Source organism: Malaya genurostris, chromosome 2, assembly GCF_030247185.1.
Source record: "Malaya genurostris strain Urasoe2022 chromosome 2, Malgen_1.1, whole genome shotgun sequence".
Lineage (NCBI taxonomy): Eukaryota > Metazoa > Arthropoda > Insecta > Diptera > Culicidae > Malaya > Malaya genurostris.
The window spans coordinates 75,168,508-75,192,972 of NC_080571.1; the positions used below are offsets into that span (position 1 = coordinate 75,168,508).

Here is a 24,465-nt window from a genome sequence, read left to right on the forward strand (position 1 = left end):
CAAAGCGCATCTTTTTATATTATTAGCGCAGCGTCGTCCTAAAAAGGCATATTTTTAAGGATTTAGTTTAATTAAATCAAACTTCATGGACATAGTTCCGGAGACATGCCGATTGTGTTTGTCGGCCAGCTCTCCCACATTTCCTATCTACGAACGTTTGAGTTTAGCGGAAATAGTTGAGCTGCTACAAGACACTCTCGGTATCCAGGTGTGCTTTAGTTCGCGATAGTCCAATGGTTACAATGTTGAAAAGATTTATTTTTCTAGATTTGTAATTCTGGAGAGTACACTAATGTATGCAACGAATGCGAAATGAAGACCAAACTTTTGTACAACATTTCAAACGACTTCCGAAGCTCAGATAAAATTTTTAGTTCCTTCCTGGAGTAAGTAATATTGATTTCATAAATAACAGTGTCTAACTTAAATTAATTTCAAGACAAAAACGTGCCTCGCAGGGAATCCCATTGTTAGAGGAAGCCAAAGAGCCAGTGAACGTCATTATTGAGGAAACAAATTTTGTCGCAGAAAACGTAGCATTAGAGAATGACAACGAAGAACAAAAACCTAATACTACCGATTTGGATCCCGTCTATTGCAGTAGCGGTGAAGAAATGGATGATGATCATGAAGAAGCTGAAACTTCCTTCCAAGATCCTGATTATTCTAGTGAAAATGAACAAATATCCGATTCGAAAATACTTGTATGCTATATTTGCAATGAGTTTTCCGGCAATGAAGGATTTCTGAACACTCATTTAAATGAAAAACACAACGAATTGTCACCCTACTACTGTGATAGATGCCTGATCGGACTGGAAAATCTCTTAGCTATAAATAATCACTATCGAACGCACGAGTTCCCCTACGGTTGTCTTTTCTGTGAAGATCAATTTTCAGAAGAGAACGATTTACGAAACCACCAGGAAACATGTCTTGGCTACAAGTGTCCGCATTGTTCAAGTCTTTTCAAGTTCTCGCATCATCTGAAGGAACACAATTGCAAAGCTAGTAAGTCAGCACGAATGTTTGGAATAAACTCCATGATCGGCAGCCATCGCAATCAGCATCACTTCATTCCACAAGTATGTGGAATGTGTAATGAGGACTTTGGTAAAAATTGTCGCTTAGCTCAGCACTTCGAGCGAGAGCATGGCAGCTTCCAATTACACCTGTATCGGTGCGACATTTGTCCACGAAAGTTCACTGTCCTGTTGGCAGCCAGAATCCATCGGTTAATCCACAAGAAGGATAACGAATTGAAACAACGAAAAATTCCAGCAGTAGAGCGTAATGACTGTACGATTTGCTCGCGAGTATTTAAATTTAACAAAGAGTTGCTGGCCCATATGGAATCGGAACATGCCGATGCGGGCGTAGAATTCCATCAGTGTTTAAAATGCGATAAAAAATTTACCTCCGAAGCGAAATTACTCAAACATGATTACAACACACATCAAGGCAAACAGCCGCAATTCTTTTGCTCTTTCTGTGGTCGTGTTTTCAACAAAAAGCTAGGACTGCGTGATCACGAGAATATTCATCGTGGAATCAAGGAGTATCATTGCCTCGATTGCAACAAGGTATGCTACTAAGTTGAGCTGTGTTTTTTTTTATTTTACCATCCATTTTTTTTAGGATTTCACTTACAAAAGTACCTACGATCGGCATATGCAGGTCGTCCATAGTGATGCAAAACAGTTCACATGTGAATACTGCCACAAAAGGTAACGAATATTTTTCTATCTCTTAGCGTTTCTGATGAGCACGTCTTTAAAATTATAGTTTCAAGCGAAAGCCAACTTTGAAAGTACACTTACGATTGCACACCGGGGAAAAACCGTACCAGTGCGAATACTGCAGTCGGCGTTTTGTAGATCCCAGTTCGTTTCATAAGCATAAACAGAAGGAACATGGATGGAAATCTGGTCACTAAGATTTGTAAAGTAAGTTTCGTCTAAATTGCAAAAAAAACATACTTCTTGATAAATACCTTGTACACTACAATGAATTTCTCGAAATCCCAAACTGATTACACCATTTCCTCAAAAAACCAAACGAATAATTAATTCTTTTGGATCGCTATGAATCAGTTTTTTCAACACTTCTAACCTCGTTGAATCATTATACTTTGTTAACATTTTCCTTATACAAACTCTTTTCGGAAAACGAAATTTTCGAATTTGGTCTAGAATTGATCGGTTTTGGAACAAATTTTGGATTTATTATTGAATACTTTCAAGACCGATTAATGCATTCCATCAGTTTTCGTAACCGGGACGTAACGTTAACATTAGCCACACTCAATTCACCCCACATAACCAGATCGAAGTGATGTTTTGATTGACAATACGAAAAGTATTCTGTTTCCAGGTGTACTCCTATTTCATTTACATTTTCGTACGATAGATGGCATTCTATATATTTTATTGCTGTTGCTAAAAAATAGGTATGGTCTCATTTCGTTGTATTGATCGTCAAAACTGCATTGATGTTTTCTGAAAAATGTCTTCAATTAGTTTTAATCGTGTGTCAAAGATGTCTGGGCTCGAACCCAATTTCGAGCGTACAAACCATGTATATCTTCATGTTTAAGCAAGAGAGAAAGCTGTCCAAGATTAACAGTAAAGAAAATCCCAGACGTCTGTGAGTCTGCGATTTTGCTCAAAGATAACACACCTTCGCACTAGTTGAAAGCCGTTCGTGACATGCTAGGAAACCTGCAATGGGAAGTTATTGTTCATGCGGCTTAATAACCAAATCTGGTCCTACCGGTTACCACCTCTACCTTATTGAGCCAGCCAAAAATATTTGATATTTATCTAGTAAAATCATTCAAATAGTAAAAAATAAGAAAAAAATCACAAATATTGATTTAATTAATATTTTCCGAAACTCTAGAGGTTAGTGCGAGTACAAGAGGTCAGTTTGTGTTTACACTTCATCCAGCCCAGTCCAAATTGGCTTAAGATCAAGACGACAGAAACAAAGACAATACAGTGTAGTGAACAATAGAGTATACGAAACGGGTAAATACGATTTACAAAAGCCTGAAACTTGGCCTTCTTCGTGACCAAGTTAAATTTGTATTGATGTTTAGCGATGCAAATTTAGACCAGAAGCTAACGAAATTGAAATCTTACTAAAAGAAGGCCTCCCCCGTAGGTTACTGTGCATTACGTTCGAGAGAATATGTCGCAATATGGAGAACATCTTTCTATCGAAAGGAGTGTGTTGCGATTTTTTCTCCTGAAATGGCATGCGAGTGTTACGCATGGTACTACATAAGGCGATTCCATCTCACGTGATTTTTGGACAGGGCGGAAGGCACCCTGATAAATCGCTGGTAACTTACGAGAATCAGCGGATTACATGTCAGTTTTGAGAACAACCTGCTCAATGAAACTGCGAATAAAAATAAAATTTAAAAAAATAAAAATTTGACCTTTATGCCAAATGACAAACCGTATGACCAAACAACCGTATTTCTAGTGACCGTCGGTGAAATGATCGGGTACCCTTCGATTCATATAAAATTCGCGAAAATGGTTCACCCAGTTGTTCAACCAAAGGCCGTCAATTCTACTGATAAGGTATCCACAAATTACCAGATCGTTGGCAATAATGTATAGAAATATAAATATCGTTTGCAACTGATGTTTTATTTACAAACATAACGGAAAATAATTATTCAGAACACACCCAATATTTTCGTGTTATTCTCTACGATGATATAATATATGCCCCTCTGAACTTTGACCGTTTAGTCAACATAAATCTGGTCAAGGTAATTTCAAATTTTGTTGTCAGTGAAAACTTCAAAAATCGGTGAACAAACGAGAGCTGAAAAATTCACTAATGTCGTCGAGAAAACTGAAACTGACCCAGGGCAGTTTCATCAAACAAACACTTTTCACAAAACTGTGTTGGATTCGCTCTTAGCAACATGAGGTTTGAGCAAACTTAATAAAAATTACATTAATAATTCTCGTGTATGAACCGCTGATGAGGTGACAGACATGTTTTGCGCACAGGATGAATATACAGTGGAACGAAACAACTCAAAACTTAGCTTGATTTTCCAGCTCTGATGATCGATGATATAGAAACCAAAAATTTTTGCGGTGTGAAGTGTATTCCTAGTAACTGATTTATGACAGATATAATCAATGCTTCTTGGAATTATTAAACTAGTTTTGTGTGTGAGTGTTCATCGGATGACAGTTTCATTCATATGAAATTTTACGGTTTAAGACACATTTATGGCAGGTTCGTTCCTGGATACAGGATTTTTTCCTTCATTGTTGTTATTGTAATTAGCATTAGGAAAAAATTGATGTCAATAATTTTGATGTTCTACCGTAACATTCACTGACATCAAATAAAAATATAAAGTGGAGGTAATATGAAAGGCTTTTAGAATTAATTTCCTGAACACTAATTTTTATGCGAGCTCTTGTAGCATTTTCTACTGGATTGAAAATGTTGTATACAATATAGATAGCAATATCGCAGCTTCTGTCAAATTTTCGGGTGATTGCCGACACTGCATGGAGCCTCAAAATAGTAAATAAATCTAAGATATTCTTAGCAGTCTCATCAAAAACGTCATGGCACATTCATATTCCAGAAAAATTCTATCAACGTAACAGTTTATTCATTACGAAATTTTCATAAAATGGATTATGTTTATCATAAAGTTGATTCAAAAACCTTCTTGAATTTTAAATCATTCCGAAATAGATTTGACATAGGTTTGATGCTTCATTTTGCTTCATAAATCTTATGAAAAATGGTCTACTAGGCTGGGATATAATCTCGTAATGGTTTTATTAGAATTTTGAGGAGTTTAAAGATGCGATTACACAATTGGTTTATTGATGTATTGGATATTTATCGTTTATTATTACCACATGTGCTTTCAAAATATGAATCATCATGTTGTTCAAATCCATTGTCACAATGAATTTACTTGTTATTGAATAGAAAACAATTACTCAATGGTACTGATTTTATGTACAAATATGAATATATTTTTTTCCTAATTTGTATTTCCAAACTTCACCAAATTTGTGAACATTTTTTGGTGTGACTGCTTTTTGAAAATATGCTACAACGTTGGAGAAGTGTATACGTTTGATGCTGCTTGTTAGCATTTTACAGATTTTTTTTTTCAAAACAAAACGAAGGTTGTTTATTATATGGTACTCAGAAGAACACGCAGAGAAAAATATTGTAAAAATAACTAAATTTTGGTTTCACGCTCCGATTGATTTTGTTGAAATAGTGACAAAATAAAATCTGATTTGAAATTGCAAATATTGTTGTTTGAAGCTACAAAATAAGATATTTGAGTTTGCTCAGTGCATTAGTTCGTTTCAAGAAATATTTTGGTAAAAATAACAAATATTTTATTTGCGCGATCATGTCAATTTCTTGACAAACAATTTCATGGTAAATTTAACTTTTAAAATAAGTTTAAAATGAACTAGCTTTAGATAATGATAATATTTTTAATTTTTTGAATCTATAAACTTGGCAGTTGAAATGAACGATAATATTCAAACCTAAAATAATTAGTATTGCAACATACGGTTTTTGTTGTTAAAATCATAAATTTTTGTTTGTCATTATTCTTAAAAAGAGATTTCTTTCAAAATGATTTTCAAGGTAATTTTTTAAACTAATATTATTTTGATTTTATCCATTTGAAATTGTCTATCTCTTTCACAGCAGTTGGGCCCTTTTGTCGTTGGACGATCAATTTTTTCACATGCCAAAATCAATAATCTGGTGCTCCATTAATCTGGTCAAGATAGCATTATTGCATCAAATATTTTCTGTTAAAAACGTGTTATGTAATGTAATGCAAGTTTAGTAAAGTTTTTTAATTATCCATACATACACTTGAACTGCTAAAAGACCCCAAATAAAAGAAAGAAACACTTAAATTTTCCTTCTAAAACACGTGCAAACTTTTTTGATTATCCAAGGGAGAAAAATTCTCTAGTTTATAAGAAACAAAACTGATACGGTTAATTCAAACAATAAACTTAGTTGTCATTACACAAATAAGATTTTTTCTTGATATAAATGTAATCAATCAACAAATTCGTTGCCAATAATTTCAACTCAACTTTTGTTGATATGTAATAAATGGCTGATTTATTTCAACGATAAAATCTGCCGAAACAAACCAGTTTTTCGTTAGCCAGGATGAGAATTTGTCTTCAAATCAAATAGATATAATTGTTGATGTAGAAGGGAGAAATTGGTTCAAAACAATCATATTTTAGCTTGAAATCAACAGAAACCATATTTTAAAATCTACTGACTGTTTTGTTATTTTAAACAAGCTCAATTTCTCTGTGTGAAGGAAGTGTTGTTTCGTGTGTTCACCATCACTCGCCAATGGCGCTGATATCAATAAACAGGAATGTGATTTTGCACAGTATAACGATAAATGACCGCAGTACGGAAATCACCGTTGTATCATGATGCTCGCGTGATACCATCATGATTCAGGGTGACAGACTTGTGATTTCATTGTGTACAGTAAGGGCATATTCAGGAGTGTTCTAGTTCTAGATGCATAATTTATGTCAGTTTTAAAATTTAAATCTAGAAATTATAACAAAATAATCTGGCATCCCTAGCAGCGTTTTATCTGTGTTTCAAATATAGACAAAATAGAACGGCAGTGTATACCAGTTTTAAATTTGACAGTAGAACTGTGTAGGATATAAGCCGAATAAAAAATTGAATAATCGAGTATTCTGATTTTAGTAGTGGAAAACGTTTCAGTGTAGCTGAGCATTCTTATATGAAATTTCCTCCAGCATTTCAATGAAATAAAAGTATCTTACGTATACATGCATCGCCTATCGAAATGAATCCACCAACACTGTTATGCATAACGAATTACTCTTCAAAATGGAATGAGTAGAATGTGTGTCGGTAGTAGTTAGATTCTGCATGGACGCACACGTATAACAGGGTGGAATGGCAACGGAAGAGATTTTGTTTTTGTCACTTCCGCGTCTATGGATGGAGAGTGAGTAAAATTGGAAAATTGAGCATATTAACCCAATACGTACTCTCGTTCTCTTGAACACTCGGGGCTGGTATGAAAATGTCATAAACATGAGAAGGCTGAAAAACGCTCAGTTTTCGGAGAAACGTACAGAAATACGGAAGCATGAACCGGCGAGCTGCGGGTACACGTAACGACGTTCCGGGATGCGACAAACTGGTCGAATAAATAAAACTAATACGGATTGCTGGGGATACGTTTGTTTCAGTTTCATTTACATTATAGACCACCCATATGAATCTTGCAGCTGCTGAATTTGCTCTAAGTTCGATATCACATGCCTGTCATAAGCAGAAGATTCTTCGATCAGTGTGTATCTGTTAAAATGCTCTTGCTTTTCATTAAGCGTGTAACCCCTGAAGCAAAATTCAACTGTCAGATTCATACTGTTGGCATTTGCAGGCTCGTCTCCGATTTGATTGCCGTTTTTCTCGCATTTCAAAATGGACTCTCTACTGCAAAACTACAATAGTGACAATGACCAGGAGGATCAATCGGATTATTCACCGGAAAGGGTAAATATTGTGGTTCAAAAATAGTGTCGAAAACTGCTACGGAAATTTGGCAACCTTCGAAAAAAATTAATTGAGCGATGGATTGCTAGTTTCAAGTGATTTTTTCCATTTTTTTAAACTGGTTTTTGAATTGGTTTTGACGTAGCACCAAAATTCCCTAAAAGGAAGAAAATGCTACTGAGTGATGAAAAATCAATACTTTTCTTCTCGTTAGGTTTCATAATATATTGCGTTTTGGTACAGATTAATGATTACTTAGTGCCTATCAACGTTCATTTTCGAAATTAAAAACGTTAAATGATTAGATTTGCGGCTTCCGGAATTTAATCAATTATGAATCTAAATTATTCACATTAGAGGGGAACTATAAACAGTTTGAAGCAAATTGATAACGTTTAGCTTGCCACAAATGTTGCTTGTACTCATCCCTGAAATGCTATACTGGATGGCATAAATCAGGAACATGATAATATACAGTCGCATTCTGTCCAATTTGAGTTGGAAATTTTTTAACCGGGTGCATTGAACACTATCCATCTTGTAGTTGTTGTCACAGAGCCATATAATAATACAATTTGCTGTTTGCCTATATATCCTGAATAGTCGAACCTTCCTTTAGGATACTACGCCACACACCAGTAGCTCCAAGCCAACATCAAAAGCAACCCGGAGGGGGCCACCATCTCCACAGGAAGACCGCGAGGATAAGAAACGAAGACGAACAGTTGAGGATGATTCTGATAAAACCAAAAAAACGAACCTTCCAGACAAAAAGTCTACCGATGCTAATTTAAGCAAGAAGAGTTCCAAAGATGCCAACAAGGATAAGGCCATCAAGAAACACACTAAAAAGGTAAATATCAATCTACAATGTTTCAGCTCCGTTATATGTGGTTCGATTCATGGGAATTGTTTTTCTCTACAATACCAATTGTTACCGCTTCCTTCTGGTCATGATTGCTGTAAACAATTTGAATGCAGCAATCAATGACGAAACAGTTTCATGAACATGCTCCCTCTTGTTGAATAGAAAATAATATCCCACACAAAATCTCGTTCGCTTACCAATTACCAAGAATAATCTGACACTTGTTATGTCGTTCAAAGAACCTTTTTATTATGATAAATTCAAACCAAGTGATAATGTGTATACCGTAAAGAAACCTCAGAGTAACACACAACGCAGCCGCATCCGTGCAACACACCGCGAAAACGTTGAAGGACAGTACTCTCCACAGCACGATGGAGCAAGGAAGATTGCCTACTATTTAAAAGCTGTTTGAATTCCGCATCCGCACGTAAGACGAACGGGTAATTTATCTAATATATAAGGTTTTCTCATTCTGTTGTGATCATTGCGTAAGTATAACACTCAAGGGAAAGGTTTTATGGAGAACAGATGTGGACCATTTGGATCACAAGATCTATTGATACTGAAAGCGGTTTGAAGTTTATCGATAAAAGTCGACGCTTTTTTTTGAAAAAAGCTTACACAATCCACTAGAAATCATGAAAACCACTAACATTATTAAACAGATTTCATAGGTTTCGTTGTCCTATGATAATTTTTGTGTTGTGTAGTTTAACGCGATTTAGAATCCATCGATCAATCCGTTGCATGATTAAACCATTAAATAACCATTTTCAAGGTTTTAGTATAAATCAATCTATACTGCAAACGAATATTTTCACTTTTGGCGATTCAATGAACTTATGTTTAGAGAAAGCCAGGAGGACAATCACCAGTTCTCCGGGTGAACACTAACAGTTCACTAAACTGAACATTTATATGACAAACGACGAATTTGAGAAATTTTTCTCACATCCCCATTAAAATCCTCTACCGAAAAAGGTCATACCACCGGAAAAGTACTCCTGGAAAAAGGGTATAAATCTAAAAATAGAAGTATTTTCACTAAATTTTTGTTTGAGCTGTTAGTAGAATGTTCTCACTAATAGTACTGTTGTTGTACCGTTGAATTCCACTATATCACGTCATTACACTCTCACAAAGTCACTATTTTCACAGTCACTATTTTTCTGAAAGTGTATCAAACGTTATAATACAGATACGTATTTCGGAATGCTATTTGCATCCTTCTTCAGTGTATCGGTTTTATTTTTATCGGTTAGAAGTATTTTGCTTTGATCAATGAAGAATTGAAAATAATCAACTTTTTCATATTCATTTCTAAACTATTTTAAAGTAGTGACTCAATTTGACTATTTCAGATTTATAACTAAGCAATCTTATTTATTGCATTTTTTGTTCATGGAAAGAAAAAAAAAAATAATAGCTTGAAATTATAGCTTTATTTTTTTGTGCATGAGTACAAAAAATGAAAGGTCAGAGGTTAAAATTTATTTGCAGCTTTGACGATTTGAATACCCACTGAGAAAAAATAATCTCCGGCTGAGGACTGAGGATGAGGTGATAATTCTAGCTAGTGCATGGAAGTCAAAATTTCAAACAATTCGATTCCATGCCAGTTGACTAGAATTATAAAATCTCAGATTAATTTAATCATTTTAAATGAATTATTGACCCAAAGCAGTACCTTCCTCGTTTGCATTTCTATCTATAGACAGAAAATACCAGTTGTTTGAAACGATTAATTGCCCAACAAACCAAATATGTTTGCTTGAACTAGAATACGGCTATTGAAAACCAGTAATAGTTGTTTTAGAAAAACATTGGTTGAACCAGGCCAGCATTATTATCGTCACTGTCTAAACAAAAAATCATTTGAATTACCCCGATTTTTCACGATGGTCCTATCAAGTTTTGGTCTGTTTGGCAAGGTGTCACTACATAGGAGAAGTTCTACAGTGGCTTTTTTCAAATAAACGGTTCTGCCCATCACTAATTCCGTGCGTACGTGCTTTAACATTTCCACCACCCTGAGCTGTAGTATACACCGTTCTACAACATCACCGAGTTGGTACAGTGTACATCGATCTATCCATGAAACTTCCCTGTTCATCACACACACACACCAGTCTTCTCGCTCTGTCTTCACCTTCGACTCAAGCACTGGGTACAAGAGTATACGAGGGTTGTTACTTATGCATTTAGCCTGAAAATGAAAACAGTATTATATTTGATCGGAAATGGTTTTATTGTTTCTCAAAATGTTCCCCTAGATGATCAATACACTTTGGCATACACTTGAACCAATTTTCATAACTTTTTCCACTCTTCTTGAGCTACCGCCAAAACATGGTTTTTGAACGCTTCTTTAGGAGTATTGAATCGCTCTTCACGCAGTTTATTCTTTACGGAAGGGAACAAATAGAAATTGTTAGGTGCCAAGTCAGGACTATACGGCGGGTTGCCCATCAATTCGACGTTTTGGATGCTCAAATATTCGGTTGTTTGAGCCGATGTGTTAGAGCTTGCATTATCGTGATGAAGAATGATTTGGCGTCTGCGTTGTTTTCCTTATATCACAAAAAACTTATGGCGAACAAATGGTAGTATACCGATCAGAATTGACGGACTTACGATCCTCTAAAGCAACGCTAGCGATATATTCCTTTAAAGCTAAAAAACAAGCCACCATTTTCTTTGAAGTGCTTCGACTTTGTTGGATCGTTTAGTCTATGCTATACACAAAATTTGAAGCACAACGATTGATTTTCAGCATTTCTTTGCACCTATCAACACCAGTCATTTTTGCACGACTTAATGTACATGCAAAATAATATAAAAGCTTTTCACACTAATGCTCAAAGCTGCCTACATTGGGGATCTTCCATTATCAGATTTTTCACAGCATCGATGTTTTCTGGCAAAATCACTGATTCTGCACGACCTTCTTTGAATTCATCGGCAAGCGAACTATGACCACGATTGAACTCGTTACATCAGTTTTTTTTACAGTCGCGTAGGATGGTGCTATATTTCCAAAAGTCGAACTAAGTTGACCCATTATAACCCAGGGGTTCCTAAATGTTGAACCTAATAAGAAGATATCATCAATACCATCATATTTTGTGTTGAAGATGTTGGGAAATGCCAAATCACTATTGAAAATCGATTTCAAACGTAATTATCCTATGTATGATATATCATACGCTGGGACAATACAGTAGCAACAAATTTATAAGAGATATGTCTATATTTTGATGTGTCTATATTTGTCCTATTTATATATATGTTTCAATGTCCGGTAGAAATACTATCGGAGATGAAGGCACAATATTAACAGAAATATTTGGTGCATTTCGGTTTTTCTGGCCCGAAGTGATAAATGACCAGTGTAATCGAAAATAAAAAATAACCCCATTTGTTTCCATTTCTTCATTTTCTGGAAAATGGATTACCTATTTGTATTTGTATGGTATTTTAGATATTTGAACGATTTGTATAGTTTTCCCAGTGTTTAATAAGTTGTAGAGTATTCATACTTCCTTTTCTAAGTTAGCTTTCGAGTTCATATTCACGTGTTCGTCAAATCCTAAAGGGTCCCTATCCTTAGCACTATTTTTTGCAGCCATATTTTTAAATATTTCACATTTCGAATATAAAGCAAACTGGATTTGATTTGCTGATGGCAGGGTTGCTGAAATTCGCCTCACGCAACTCATTAACGTTCATCGCCTGCGAACGATTCAAGAACGGAGACAGCAAAGCATGTAATGCCGGACGAGGCAAAAGCTATGCTCAATATGTGACTGCCTGAGCGACTCGCAAGAGAGAAGAGATCTTGCTTCTTCATGCTGGTTGCTATTCCGCCGTGAGCCATTCTCTACCATTTCAAGAGCAGGTATCATCAGGCACGAGTAGTGCTTACATTGAGTCAATTTTTGACTCACTGTGAGTCAAAATGCCAGCAATCATGAATGCAAGTGTACGAAAAAAATTGAAGACAAAAATTAGCGATGCGATGGAAGCAATTTTTTATTTTGCTTAGTTTAATTGTCTCGTAGATATTGCCCTGATAAAAGGTGTGCGTTGAACATCACAAATTAGCTTGGAAAACTTTAAACGTAATATCATTACTTATTATTGGAAGATGGCAAAACGATTGGGTTGGATAAAAATTAAACTGATAAATAAAACTAATAGTCCACTTCAAAACGTCGTTTAAAATCGTATACTAATGTACATATAATGTACTTCCTACTGCAATAAAACTAATGAAACAGTTGATTCAGATTTCACCGAATACTATTCTCACGTTCGTACTCCGTGCTGTTGAAATTTTGCGGCAAGTAATGGCAGATAGATTTTAAAAAAGCTGGAGTTGAATCACCTGAGGACAATCACTTTTGTAAAGTGAAAATTTTGCAGTTTATATGGCTTATATAAGAAATAAAATAAAAGGAATTATTTTCCACATATAACTGTAGCAACACTTTTGATTCTCTTTCGGGTTGGTTTGATATTTATTTTATTTATGATTTTGAAAATGGACTGAAATATCTACAGTAAAATTTTCAAAATCACATATGATTATGAATGATCAAGTCCAATACGCAATATCAATATGCAATGCAAATAGAGTGACAAAAATATATTCTGAATATTGATTATAGAGGCAAGTCTAATCTTTTAATTCCAGGGATGATTTATTTTCTCATGTTTTTATTATATTAAACACAATTTAACGCTTCTTCGCATAGATTTGATTTATAGAAGTAATAGGAGTGCAGGGTTTTCCACAACGTTTGAACCTACTGAGACGCCATGTAACTGCTTGCTCTGCAAAAATCAAAGCAATTAAGAAGAAGCAATTAAGGCTAACAAAGAAATAGTCATTACTAACTAAATACTCATTCAGCATCTTTTACCATACATCTACACAAATTATCGATTAGAATAACTGTACTACGATCAGGAAATTAAGACTTTTAAATTGAGAATCACGGTTGTGGTTCCGGCCAACTGCCACAGGATGTCGAAGCATTTTGTAAAACGCAACATAAAATTGGAGGAATAGATGTTCCATTGAAATTTACTTTTGCATTTTTGTATCGCCTCATTAACTTAGTCCTATTTTGATGCATTCATTAAATTTTTGCATTTAATATTATCATTTTTGGAGTTTCACAAAACTATTGCCTCGTAAGTTTTTCTTCCAAAAGCAAACAGCAAAATAATAACGTAATGTGATATCAGTTGAGAAATTGATGAGCTGAAATCAAATTAAGATTACAATCTGATATTGCTGTCAAAAATGTATTGAAAATAAAATGTTCTACAATTGACTCCCGAAGTGATCGGTTTAGCTTTTTTTTTTAAAAAGAACATCCGCTAGAAGAAATTGTACATTCAATTTCATAACATTTTACAATATTCATATTACAGAGGAAACGATTTCAATTTGAAAAATAACACAGTCCGCGTGGTTTATCGATTTGTCAGATAGTGCGATTTAGAATTTTTGTTACTCATATCACACATTCAGTTTTGAAACTACTCATTGTATTATTTACCTTAAAACTGTGTTGAGCAAAAAAAAATTTACGTGAATACTTCAAGGATCACATACAAAGAGTCCAAATGAAATATAATTCTGTTATCACATAATCAGGAGATAGTAGGAGAATATAGGATCAAGAAAAAAAATATGCATTTAATTCCACTTTATTTAACGTCACTAATGTCACGAGACAGATAATTTTGTTGTGTTTGATTGTATGATACTTGATTTTTAGATATTTATTTCGTTATTGGAAACTGCGGAAGGTCTTCATTGCACGATTATCCATGGCACAGTTTCCAACAAGTAACTGTAGAGAGTTTGTTTGTTTTTGATAATAATAGAAATATCATTCTTCAGTAAAATCTTATGTTGGCCTCCAAATTAGTGTCTTATATAAAATTATAAAAGTTCTATTTCGGTTTTAGTTTCTATTATATTGTAGCTCTAACGCCCTGTATATTGAATGTGACGGAATTATTTGGTGTTTATGGTTCTTCTAGTATTTGTACGAACTGATAGTGTTTATCATCAAAGTTGGTCTCAACTTTTTTGGTAGTTGACTTGGTTCGACACAACTTGTCTCGAAGTCAATACAAATACTATTAGTTTATTATGAATGAAATTAAAAGCTATTATTAGTGTCATCACATATGTTTATAATTATTAAGTTAACGATCGTCGAATGGCTTTGTAATCGGTATATAAATAGTTTCACGATCATGAGAAACAATAATAATTGACAAAAACTTGGGACTATTACTTCTCAGGCATAATAAACAACCCTACATTCGACCGAATGAAAAATACCAATTTGGCATTTCGAATGAGGTATAATTTGTTTGGAAAAGTCGAACTCGATCGAAACACAAAATGAATTTATTATAGAACTACGGAATAGGAGTGAAAGTTACATATTTACGACACACAGAAACGCTCCATTAATAACCTTTTACAGTTTGATGATTAATCAATAACATATTCTGGCAGGTATCAAAGTTGTCCCTAATGCTACAAATCACGATTGAAGTATAGCAAACACCGAAGAAATGTGCAGTGAAGACAATTCAAAAAGATTCGACATCTTTCTTATAAGCTTTATACAGGAATAAAATTTTATCCTGGGCGGTCATTCAGTTGTACCACCATACGTCGCAGAGAACGAATCACCGTGAGTAGAAAATTCGACTCAACGCGAGTCATCATCACCACCGAATAGTTTTCTACCTAAATGCTTCGAAACGAACTCACTGCGAGCGAACAGAGTGCATATATGATGCTTGCTTGCTTTGCCAAGCGGTTCAATTCTCTGAGTGGAAGGAAAGAATGAATAAAGCAGACACGGAATATATACAAACTGCTCGCCGCACGGAGAGCATCGCCGGTGAAGAGAATAGTTCACGAGTAATGTTTCATTGATAGGATCAGCAACCTTGGCTGATGGCAAGAGATTTTCGAAAGGCTATTTATCGAAAAAATCTGATGATCGAGTTTATCGGCTAACAAAATGCTTTGGAAAAAAAATACAGCATTATCCTACCGTATGATATATCATACGTTCAAATGTAAACAACAATTTTTTATTGTTTAACTTATATTTTTGGAATTTCGCTACAGGAATAACTAATGGCAATGGTTTGTCAAAAGATGGAAGTATGACCTATTGTTTCGAACATAAGATTCACACGAATATGTTGCTTACTTTTCTTTGGTCATTTGTGTGAACTTTGCAAGGTTATAATACTAATAAAAGGTTTACACTAGAGAACAGTTTTAATATACAAAGAAATTAGAAGTGCACAGTATCAAGTAGTGCTCTAGTACAGCTGTTAGGTATTAAACTTCTAAAGTAAACACGTATTAAAATATAGGAAGTTCTGCGTATGATATACGCTAGGAAATAATGGGTTAATTGAATCACACTTGTCTTGATAATCCACGGCGGAAATCGTAATAAATCATTGCACGAAAATGTTCACGCTTCAATTCTATTTTTTTGCTGCGGTAAAATTTTCAACTCACTGTAAACAAAACAATTAGTGCTCAAATGACAGAATGTTCTGAAGATGGTAATGGTTAAAAATGTCAAGCTTCATTGTGGAAACGTTAAATCCACTGGAAAACACTTAGTGTTGCCAATACTAAATACATATGTAACAACCTACGTATTTATAATCGCTTGTTGCTTTCTCTACTGCTGCGCCACAGCATATATACTGTGGATTTTCGAAGTTACGTGGTTTTTTACGCGAATTTTCAAAGTTATCCAGTTTTCTTGTTTTGTCTTAGAAATGCATGAAACGTCGAGATCTGGTGTTATCCCGAAAAAAAATTTAAGTCGACTCTCTGACTTCCAAAATTTTCTATTAAAAAAACATTTCAGATTACACCGGAATCGACGTTTCATATATTTCTACGACATTTGGTATAAAAAAATGTCTGTAGTTTTGCAGTTTTTTCTGTGTGGATTCCGAAGTTACGCGGTCCCAAAGTCGATTTTTGTCATACAAAATTTTATAGATTACATCAGATCTTGACGTTTTACGCATTTCCAAGACATATGGCATAAAAAAATTCGTTTTCGGATATCTAAGTCTCAAAGTCGATTTTTGTACGAAAAAACTTATTTTGGATGACTCCAGATCTCGACGTTTTATGCATTTTTAAGACATAAGGCATCTAAAAAAAATTCTTCAGTTTTGGTGTTTTATTTCTATGCGGTTTTCCGAAGGTCGATTTTCGTAAAATTTTGTTTTTTGGATTACACCAGATCTCGACGTTCCATGCATTTCCAAGATATTTGGCATCAAAAAAATTTTTTTACGTGGTACTTATCTCCCGCGTAAAAAAGACCTCAGTGTATTCATTCACAAACAACAAAAATAAAAATATCAAAGATGCAAGGGTCAACCTAGATCACTTGAAAAACCAAATTCATGTTATACATTGAACAAACAATTGAAAACAAAGATTATTTGAACTGAACTAAAAGCTCTACTGCTCCAGTCGCTGTCTGACAATCCTCATCAACAGACGTTATGACGGCTCTTTGATTGTCTTCCCTTTCACTGTCAAAGGCAGTTTTTTTTCGGTGTGCAATTAAATGCACAAGATACAATCTATATAGAAAGTTCATTACGACCAAATACCAGATTTTCATCTTTTAATATGCACTGAAGAAATGATCAAAAAATACACTGCCGTTCCATGCATAATTGTCACATATACAGGGTTTCCCACGTAAAATTTCGAATTTTAAAATGCATTAATAGAAAAAAACGGTTTGATAGATTTCAATGATTATATATTTATTTGAAAGGTTGATTCATAAAATTTTTATGGATAATAATTCCGATCAAATGATCCCCTCGGCTGGCTTGGCAGTAGCCAATCCGATCCATCAAATTTTTGAGTACATTTTCAATCGTTTGTGGCCTTAAGTCATCAATAGCAACTTGAATTTCGTACTTGAGGTCTCAATTGTTTCTGGATGGTTGGTGGAACATTTATCTTTAACCGCTTCCCAAAGAAAATAATCCAGCGGCGTCAAATCGCAGCTTCTCGAAGGTCAATTCACATTACTATTTCTGCTGATTATTTGATTTTCAAAAAAATGTTTGGTCCTGTTGGAACCTAACATTTTTCATAAATAAATTTCATGAATCAACCTTTCAAATAAATGTATAATCATTGAAATTTACCAAACCTTTTTTTAATGCATTTTTAAATTCAAAATTTTTCGTGGAACACCATGTATTTGGAAAATTCTAAAGAACAACGGACAATTATGGGTAGAACGACAGTACAGGACTATTTCCTAATAATTGAAAGAGAAAGCAATCAAAAAAAAAATCTATCATTTGCACTCATATTGAAAATTCTATAAAGAAATAATTTTTCCAATTCAACTGGACTGAACATTTTTGATTGGCCTAATGATCACGACCGGATCAGGATACTCGGTTTTCATTAAATTACAAATACGTAATCACTGTCTACTATTTTCTGGATTTCTGGAATCACAGATCCAGTCAAATTCAGCAGCTAGTAAAAAATAAAATCACGCTAATCCTACCAAAAGCAGAGCCTTTGCTTCTTACCGAGGTGATTTGGTTTTCAGACTAAAAAAATATTGTTGACAGATGTCTGAACAATGAAATGTGGTAGTTCTGTGAAAGCACCAATACAATTATTAGATAGCAGATGTGCAAGTTTAATGTGTCGATAATCAGAATGTGCCAGGTCTGGTGAATATGGTGGATGTGCTAGTAGTAGACATTGTTTCTACGAGCTCTTTGGGGCAATAATGTTGTCATGCTACAGAATGAGTTTATTGTATATTCGAGATTTGCGAATTAGACGTTGTTCAAATTGATCATTTGTTAGCGGTAGCGGACGGTATTAACCGTTTCGTCGGATTCAAGCATGTGTGTAGTCGGATTATTGCCTTTTGATATCACTATTTATATAGTATTGTCTTTTCCTAAAATAGTTCGGTTTTGCTTTCGATGTTTATGGTTATCCTGGTGTTACCGTGATTTTTTGCGTTTCGAATTCTCAGAATGCATCCGGTTTTCGTCGCCAGGTACAATTCTAAAAACTGTTTCTTTCGTAGCGTAAAAGCAGCATTTTGCACTGCGCTTTCGGCATTTCCATCTTTCGTCCGTTCAATTTGTATGGAACCCATTTAACAAACTTTTGATTTTTTTCCATGACTTTTAAGTATTCGGAAATGACTTGTCGAATAACATTCAACTAATTCGTCTACTAATGATTGTAGTTCATTCTAATAAATTTACGTCTTTGTTTTTGTGAAGAGTGAAATTCCAATGAAAACCATGAGTTTATGTATACGAAATTACCGAGAAATCAAGATAAAGGTTTGGGTTTAAAAATGGTTCAGCTGTAGATGTTCAAAACCTGACCACAGTTTGTACGATTTTTTCCGTATTTTGAATTCGTACCCTTGTAAAGAAAACAAAAATAGTTCACCTGGAAACAAATAGGTTTATATGGAACACAAAAAATTGTTTCCCAAATATTCAAAATAAGTTTTAGCAGTTTTTTTGACGATAGTTGTGTAGTCCTACGTCAACAGTTTCAACAATCCCATATGGATTTTGTATGAAATATGGGTATTTCGAACAATCCTTTGGAATTCAATAACAACCCATTGACCGATTTATGAAACAAATAAACGAAAAATCGCTTTCGGTATCATAATTCCTTCTTTCCAATCATCATGACTTCCATAATTGAAGGCACTACGTTTGGCGGGCCGAAATATTTATCTATCGCCATATGGTTTGTATCATTGCAGAAACAACGTGCTCGATCGTCATCTTCATCGTCCGGTAGCGACTCATCATCTTCGTCTTCTTCCTCGTCATCCTCTTCCGGAAGCGACTCAAGCAGCGGCAGTGACAGCAGTAGCACCAGTAGCAGTAGCAGTGTCAAAAGCTCCAAGGACAAACAATCGAAAAAGAAACCGAAGGAATCGACCAGCAACAGTGCGCGCAACAGCACATCAACGCAAAAATCGATCTCCAAGGTATCCTCCTCTTCGAAACACAGCAGTGGAAAGGCAACAAAGCTGGCTTCCTCTCCGACATCTGATCGACGTTCTTCGCCAAGCAAGAAGCGAAACACAAATGATGAGGTAACCATTAGATCATACGCACGGATATTTTAGTAAATGAAGTCACCTTACCTGTTTTTTTTTTTCTTTTCAGAGCCCTGCTCGATCAAGCCGCAGCAGCGTAGAACGCAAGAAGAGTAACACCGAACGGGAAAAACGGCGCGAACGTAGCAATTCTCGTGATCGCCATGACGACAGCAAGCGTCACAGTGACAAAGGAAAAGATCGTCGGGACCGTGACTGGCGTGACAAGGGTCATTCCTCAGGAAAACGCGACCAGGAGGACTATCGCGATCGGGATCGACGAGAGAAGTACTCTAACCGCAGCAGTGGTGGCTATAAAGACGATCGACGAGATAAACGTGACAAATATGATCGCTACGAAAGACGGGAACGTGACTCCAGCCGAGACAGAAAGGACAATAAACGGGACTACGACAAAGAACGTCGCAGTCGGCGGTCCTCGTCACGGGACAGAAAACGAAAATCGAGTGTGGAACGAAGCAAGAGAAGATCGCACTCCCGCAGCAAATCTCCCGCCAAAACAAGTTTCTCCCCGACTAAAATAACGCCACTTTTGAATACGGTGCCGTCAACGTCTGTCACTGGAATCACTCCCGGTGTGAAACCAGCTGCCTCTGCTGCAGCAGCATTTATCCCTCCGTTGATGGGTATAAATGTCGCGCCGGTCGATTTACCACCGAGACCAAATGTTGCCGGTGGTCTACCGATCGATGCCGCAAATGCCCTGTCCCGAAGTTCGCTGATTCGAAGCAATGTGAAGGCAGCGCAGTTGGATAAAATGGGCATAGATGTCCTACAGCAAAGCAAGAAAGCGGTCGAGTCAGTTCCGTTGCCATCGTACTATAATCCAGGCGTTGTAAATCCCGTTCGGTATGCCGATCAAGTACAAAAGAGAAAACTGCTGTGGAGCCATAAAACATCTGAGAGCAAGGATGTATCGACCAACATCAGCAAATGGGAGCAGGCCAAATTCTCACAGGATAAGGATGGCAAAGTGGCATCCAAGTTTTTGCGCTTAATGGGTGTGAAGGATGGTCAAAAGATGCCAGGTGATTCCAGTTCAAAACCAGGCACCAGCTCGGGAGACAGTATTAAAAAACAAGAAGAGCTTTTTTCGACCATGGAACAACAGTACGAAGTGGCACGGCAAGTTACACACACGATGCGTGGTGTCGGACTTGGTTTCAGCTCACAACCGCGTACTTTTTGAATACGAGGGGGTCTATAGGTTTTGATACCGCAGCTGTCTCTTGAATTACTTATCCGTTGATCACCGAGTTAGTCATTTGCCAAAATCGCAATGATTGCGATCGCCTGCTCTAGCACCCATTTGTGTGACATACAAGTTATAAACATTACTTCTTCATCATGGAATGTTCAGATCAGCAAATATGAATCTATCGATATAGTAGTGAGCGAGTAGGTCAGGGATATGTATCGAAATACTTTGCACTAAATACTTTCACACTGCGTTAGTGTGTAATAATAGCAAACCAATAAATTGTATGAAATATAGCATTGTGTAGTTTTCACTTAATTCATTCATCCTTTCGTGCTTTCTGAGGTATTGAGTGGAACCTGGGATTTGATCATTTGGCACTTGTTTCAGTACACTTTTTGGCGTAGTGAATTTATCCCCATTACATTGGAGATGCAGGGAAACAACTCGGGACTACTTAAACTTACTGGTAGAAGAGAGGTTTCTGATTCTCCCATCGTGAAATAGTACTACTAGGTGACGGCACACACATTTATCTCAGTTTCAGTAGTCATCTCATATACTCAAAACTAAGTGATTTCGGTTAGAAGTTAGCTATGGGTTCGAGTCCCGTCTCTGCGGTAACATTTTCGCTGTTTTCATTACATCATTATGTTCATATGTCGTCAATTTTCCAATCTGTTTCCCCTTTAGATACTGGCCCTTATTTTGCGAGTCGAGTGAGGTGAGATAAGTCGAGTCACCCGAGTCACGCGACTCTGACAGTCGAATGAAGTGACAAAAGTCACCAGAATGAGCTTCGATGAACTCTCACCGTATTCTTGCAGTCGAATCTGGGTGACAAGTGTCACTACGCAGTGAGTTTCAAAGTCTGTACCGGTAAAGCAAGTGACAGGAGGAATATTAATCGAAAAATCTTAGATATTTTCAAACCTATTGAATTTTTTTAACATGGTTTGATGTTGTTATTAAACAACAAAATTAATTGTACCAATTATGTTGTTACTTTTCAGATTTCGTATGAAAAATTCAATTCTCATACATGTTCAGATAACGAGATAGAAAATTATACTCAGGGCATCTGTGCCTCATGAAGACTCGAATACCAGCACACTGTACCATAATCAAACCAACACTTTAATTGGACTCGGCCTTGCCTAAACCGCAGCCATTATTAATTACTCGATATTGTTGAGAGATTAGCTGGGAAGAATACAATTAGGAATCCTGTACGATCCTTTCAACTTGAACAAGAATGTTACAACGGGTATTTGTCCACTGGTAAGCATTTTATTCGAATGAGTGACAGTGGTCTGGACTGCAATGTAGGTAAACTTTACCTAATTCAAATCAAATAAGGGGCTGTCCATAAAAGACGTCACGCCGCAAGGGGGAGGGGGGTGTTTCATAAAACGTGACCTTTTGTGACAGGGGGGAGGGGGGGAGGTTTTTGGAATGTGACGTCCAATATTTTCAATGAGCGCATTTTTGAAATACCTAATTATATTACTGCTTTGCCCTATTTCCTGAAAAAATCTCCACAATAAACGTTTTCATTCTATAGAAAAACGTGTTGATGTAAAAGCTTCTTCTTGTAAATTCGGAAATGAGTGATGCAGGAAATCATTTCTGTTGTGATCAGCAAAAGTGCACGGAGGAGCGAGTAAATTAGCGAAATTAATAAATTTTGCCAAATATGAGTAAAAAAGAAAAAGATGCCTTCGAACGGTTTAACTTAAGTTATGCACTGACAATTTTTTCAGTAATTTGATTTTCTAGCATTGATATCATAAGAATTTCTCTTATCTGATTCTGATGCACTTTATTCAATTGTACTCCATTTGAAAAAGGGCGGGAGATCAACAATTTCAGACGTAGATCATGTCATGTCTTATCTTGATCATATGTGATTTTCCTCCACCAACATCAAAGCTTATCGAATCATCCAATGATTGAACTTACATAAATCAAGAATCATTTTAGCTCAAAATCACTACCCATTGTGTGACGGAAGATCAGTACCGATATTGATCGATGTGATTTAAATTTCACTGATCAACTGATAATGAAGAGATTCTCCGTTAGTGATCTCGTTTTAATGAGGTTTTGGTCTTTATTTTCTCAGCCCTGTACGCTACACTAAGGAAATATTATTCTTTACCTAAAACAATAATATATATGTGTACCCTTAGGAGGAATAAAACATATGATTTAAATGTTTCATCAATTCCAACCAAATACTTTTGTTAATTTATATAATTGATATTAATAAAATAATTCCGATGATTTTGTAGTTTTAGGGATATTTTTTAATCTAATGACAGCATGTAATAAATCGATTTTTCCCTCATATATGTATGGTTTGTCATACATATTGAGAATATATTGAGATGAATTTTGTTTATTTTGAATTCGTGACATGTGACATAGGGGGGGTGGGGGGTCTTTGCTTCTGTGACAATTTGTGACAAAGGGGGGAGGGAGAGTAAAAAATCGTCAAAAAAGTGTGACGTCTTTTATGGACAGCCCCTAAACAAATCTTACAGTTGATATTTCGCTCCTCAAAAGCATACTTTGCAAATAAGACCGATCGTTGCAAACGATTCAAAAATATATTAAGGCCAGTAACTTGTAGCGATTTCCAGGATTATCGACATTAATTATTCATACCAACTAACGGCAATTCATACTAACTAACGGCAACGGAACTCGTGATTCGAAAAAAAAAACGGAATCCGAAAACAAATTCGATACTAAAGATTTATATCGAGAAAATTTAAACCTCACAACCGGCAACATTTCCCACTCGTTTTGACGTTTGGGAAAATTAATCGTTCGTCACTTGAGGTTCACCATCTCACTCACCATAGAATGAACCTGTCACGTCACCCGACTCGACTCCTAGAATAGGGTGACTACAGTCATGTGACAGTGAGGTGAGATTTGTCGAGTCACGTCACTCGACTCGCAGAATAAGGGCCACTGATAATATTAAAACTAGCTCCAGACGACTCTACGTCTTAACAAAGTTTAAAACAAATCGTTTTCTTGTGTTTATATAACAGCAGTTTTGCACAATTTCCGAACTATTGTTTCTTGCTGTATTATTTTTTAGAGCGAATCGAAAACATTCACCCCAATTCTGTATTTCGTTCGTATCGGATTAAGTCGATCGTATACGAAATATTGCATTCTGTATCTCGAGATCGAGATCGATTTTTCCATACAAAAGCATCACTCGATCGAGTTACAGAATGCTAATTTTCCCATTCGATTGAAATATTCCGATTCGATCAAAATGCAGAACAGGGGTGGTTGTATTCGATTATATCAAAATTCGTTTATTGAAAGTCGAGCAGTCCGCAAAATAACACGACCATTCTACTAATGAGATCATTATTGAAACACTATTTAAACCTTTGAAAAAAAAATTATTTATTTATTCATTTAGGTATAATCAACAGACACAATATGGTCTTAATGATGATTTCTTGTAACATACAAAAAATGTTCAAGTATCCTACTACGTGATAGATTGAAGTCGAATC

At 35.7% G+C, this 24,465-nt stretch overlaps 2 protein-coding genes across 4 annotated transcripts; both read left to right on the top strand.

Annotated features, from left to right (window-relative positions):
• On the top strand, positions 1-1,990 carry LOC131432367 (zinc finger protein 883-like). Its single transcript, XM_058598600.1, has 5 exons — positions 1-208; positions 268-386; positions 440-1,583; positions 1,639-1,727; positions 1,786-1,990. Exons 1-5 carry the CDS (start codon positions 86-88, stop codon positions 1,934-1,936), a joined length of 1,626 nt encoding a protein of 541 aa, XP_058454583.1. The 5' UTR covers positions 1-85; the 3' UTR covers positions 1,937-1,990.
• A 5,463-nt stretch (positions 1,991-7,453) lies between these two features.
• LOC131427070 (arginine/serine-rich coiled-coil protein 2-like) lies at positions 7,454-21,213 on the top strand. 3 transcript variants are annotated; one of them, XM_058589980.1, is made up of 4 exons: positions 7,454-7,608; positions 8,228-8,461; positions 19,357-19,695; positions 19,769-21,213. In XM_058589980.1, exons 1-4 carry the CDS (start codon positions 7,537-7,539, stop codon positions 20,906-20,908), a joined length of 1,785 nt encoding a protein of 594 aa, XP_058445963.1. In that variant the 5' UTR covers positions 7,454-7,536; the 3' UTR covers positions 20,909-21,213. The 3 variants fall into 3 exon arrangements, 2 of the variants coding, with proteins under 2 accessions (XP_058445963.1, XP_058445964.1); XR_009229233.1 differs by lacking the exon at positions 19,769-21,213 and adding an exon at positions 8,716-8,919 and having other exon boundaries at positions 7,476-7,608; positions 8,212-8,461; positions 19,357-19,496; XM_058589981.1 differs by lacking the exons at positions 7,454-7,608; positions 8,228-8,461 and adding an exon at positions 9,814-12,169 and having other exon boundaries at positions 15,485-19,695.
• The last annotated feature ends 3,252 nt before the right edge of the window (positions 21,214-24,465 follow it).

Bases quoted from the DNA above. Each gene is read 5' to 3' on its own strand.
- LOC131427070 (XM_058589980.1), top strand. From the start codon at position 7,537: ATGGACTCTCTACTGCAAAACTACAATAGTGACAATGACCAGGAGGAT. The intron at 7,609-8,227 runs GTAAATATTGTG...ACCTTCCTTTAG, and splicing joins CGGATTATTCACCGGAAAGG to GATACTACGCCACACACCAG. The intron at 8,462-19,356 runs GTAAATATCAAT...GTATCATTGCAG, and splicing joins TCAAGAAACACACTAAAAAG to AAACAACGTGCTCGATCGTC.
- LOC131432367 (XM_058598600.1), top strand. From the start codon at position 86: ATGGACATAGTTCCGGAGACATGCCGATTGTGTTTGTCGGCCAGCTCT. The intron at 209-267 runs GTGTGCTTTAGT...TTATTTTTCTAG, and splicing joins AAGACACTCTCGGTATCCAG to ATTTGTAATTCTGGAGAGTA. The intron at 387-439 runs GTAAGTAATATT...ATTAATTTCAAG, and splicing joins ATTTTTAGTTCCTTCCTGGA to ACAAAAACGTGCCTCGCAGG.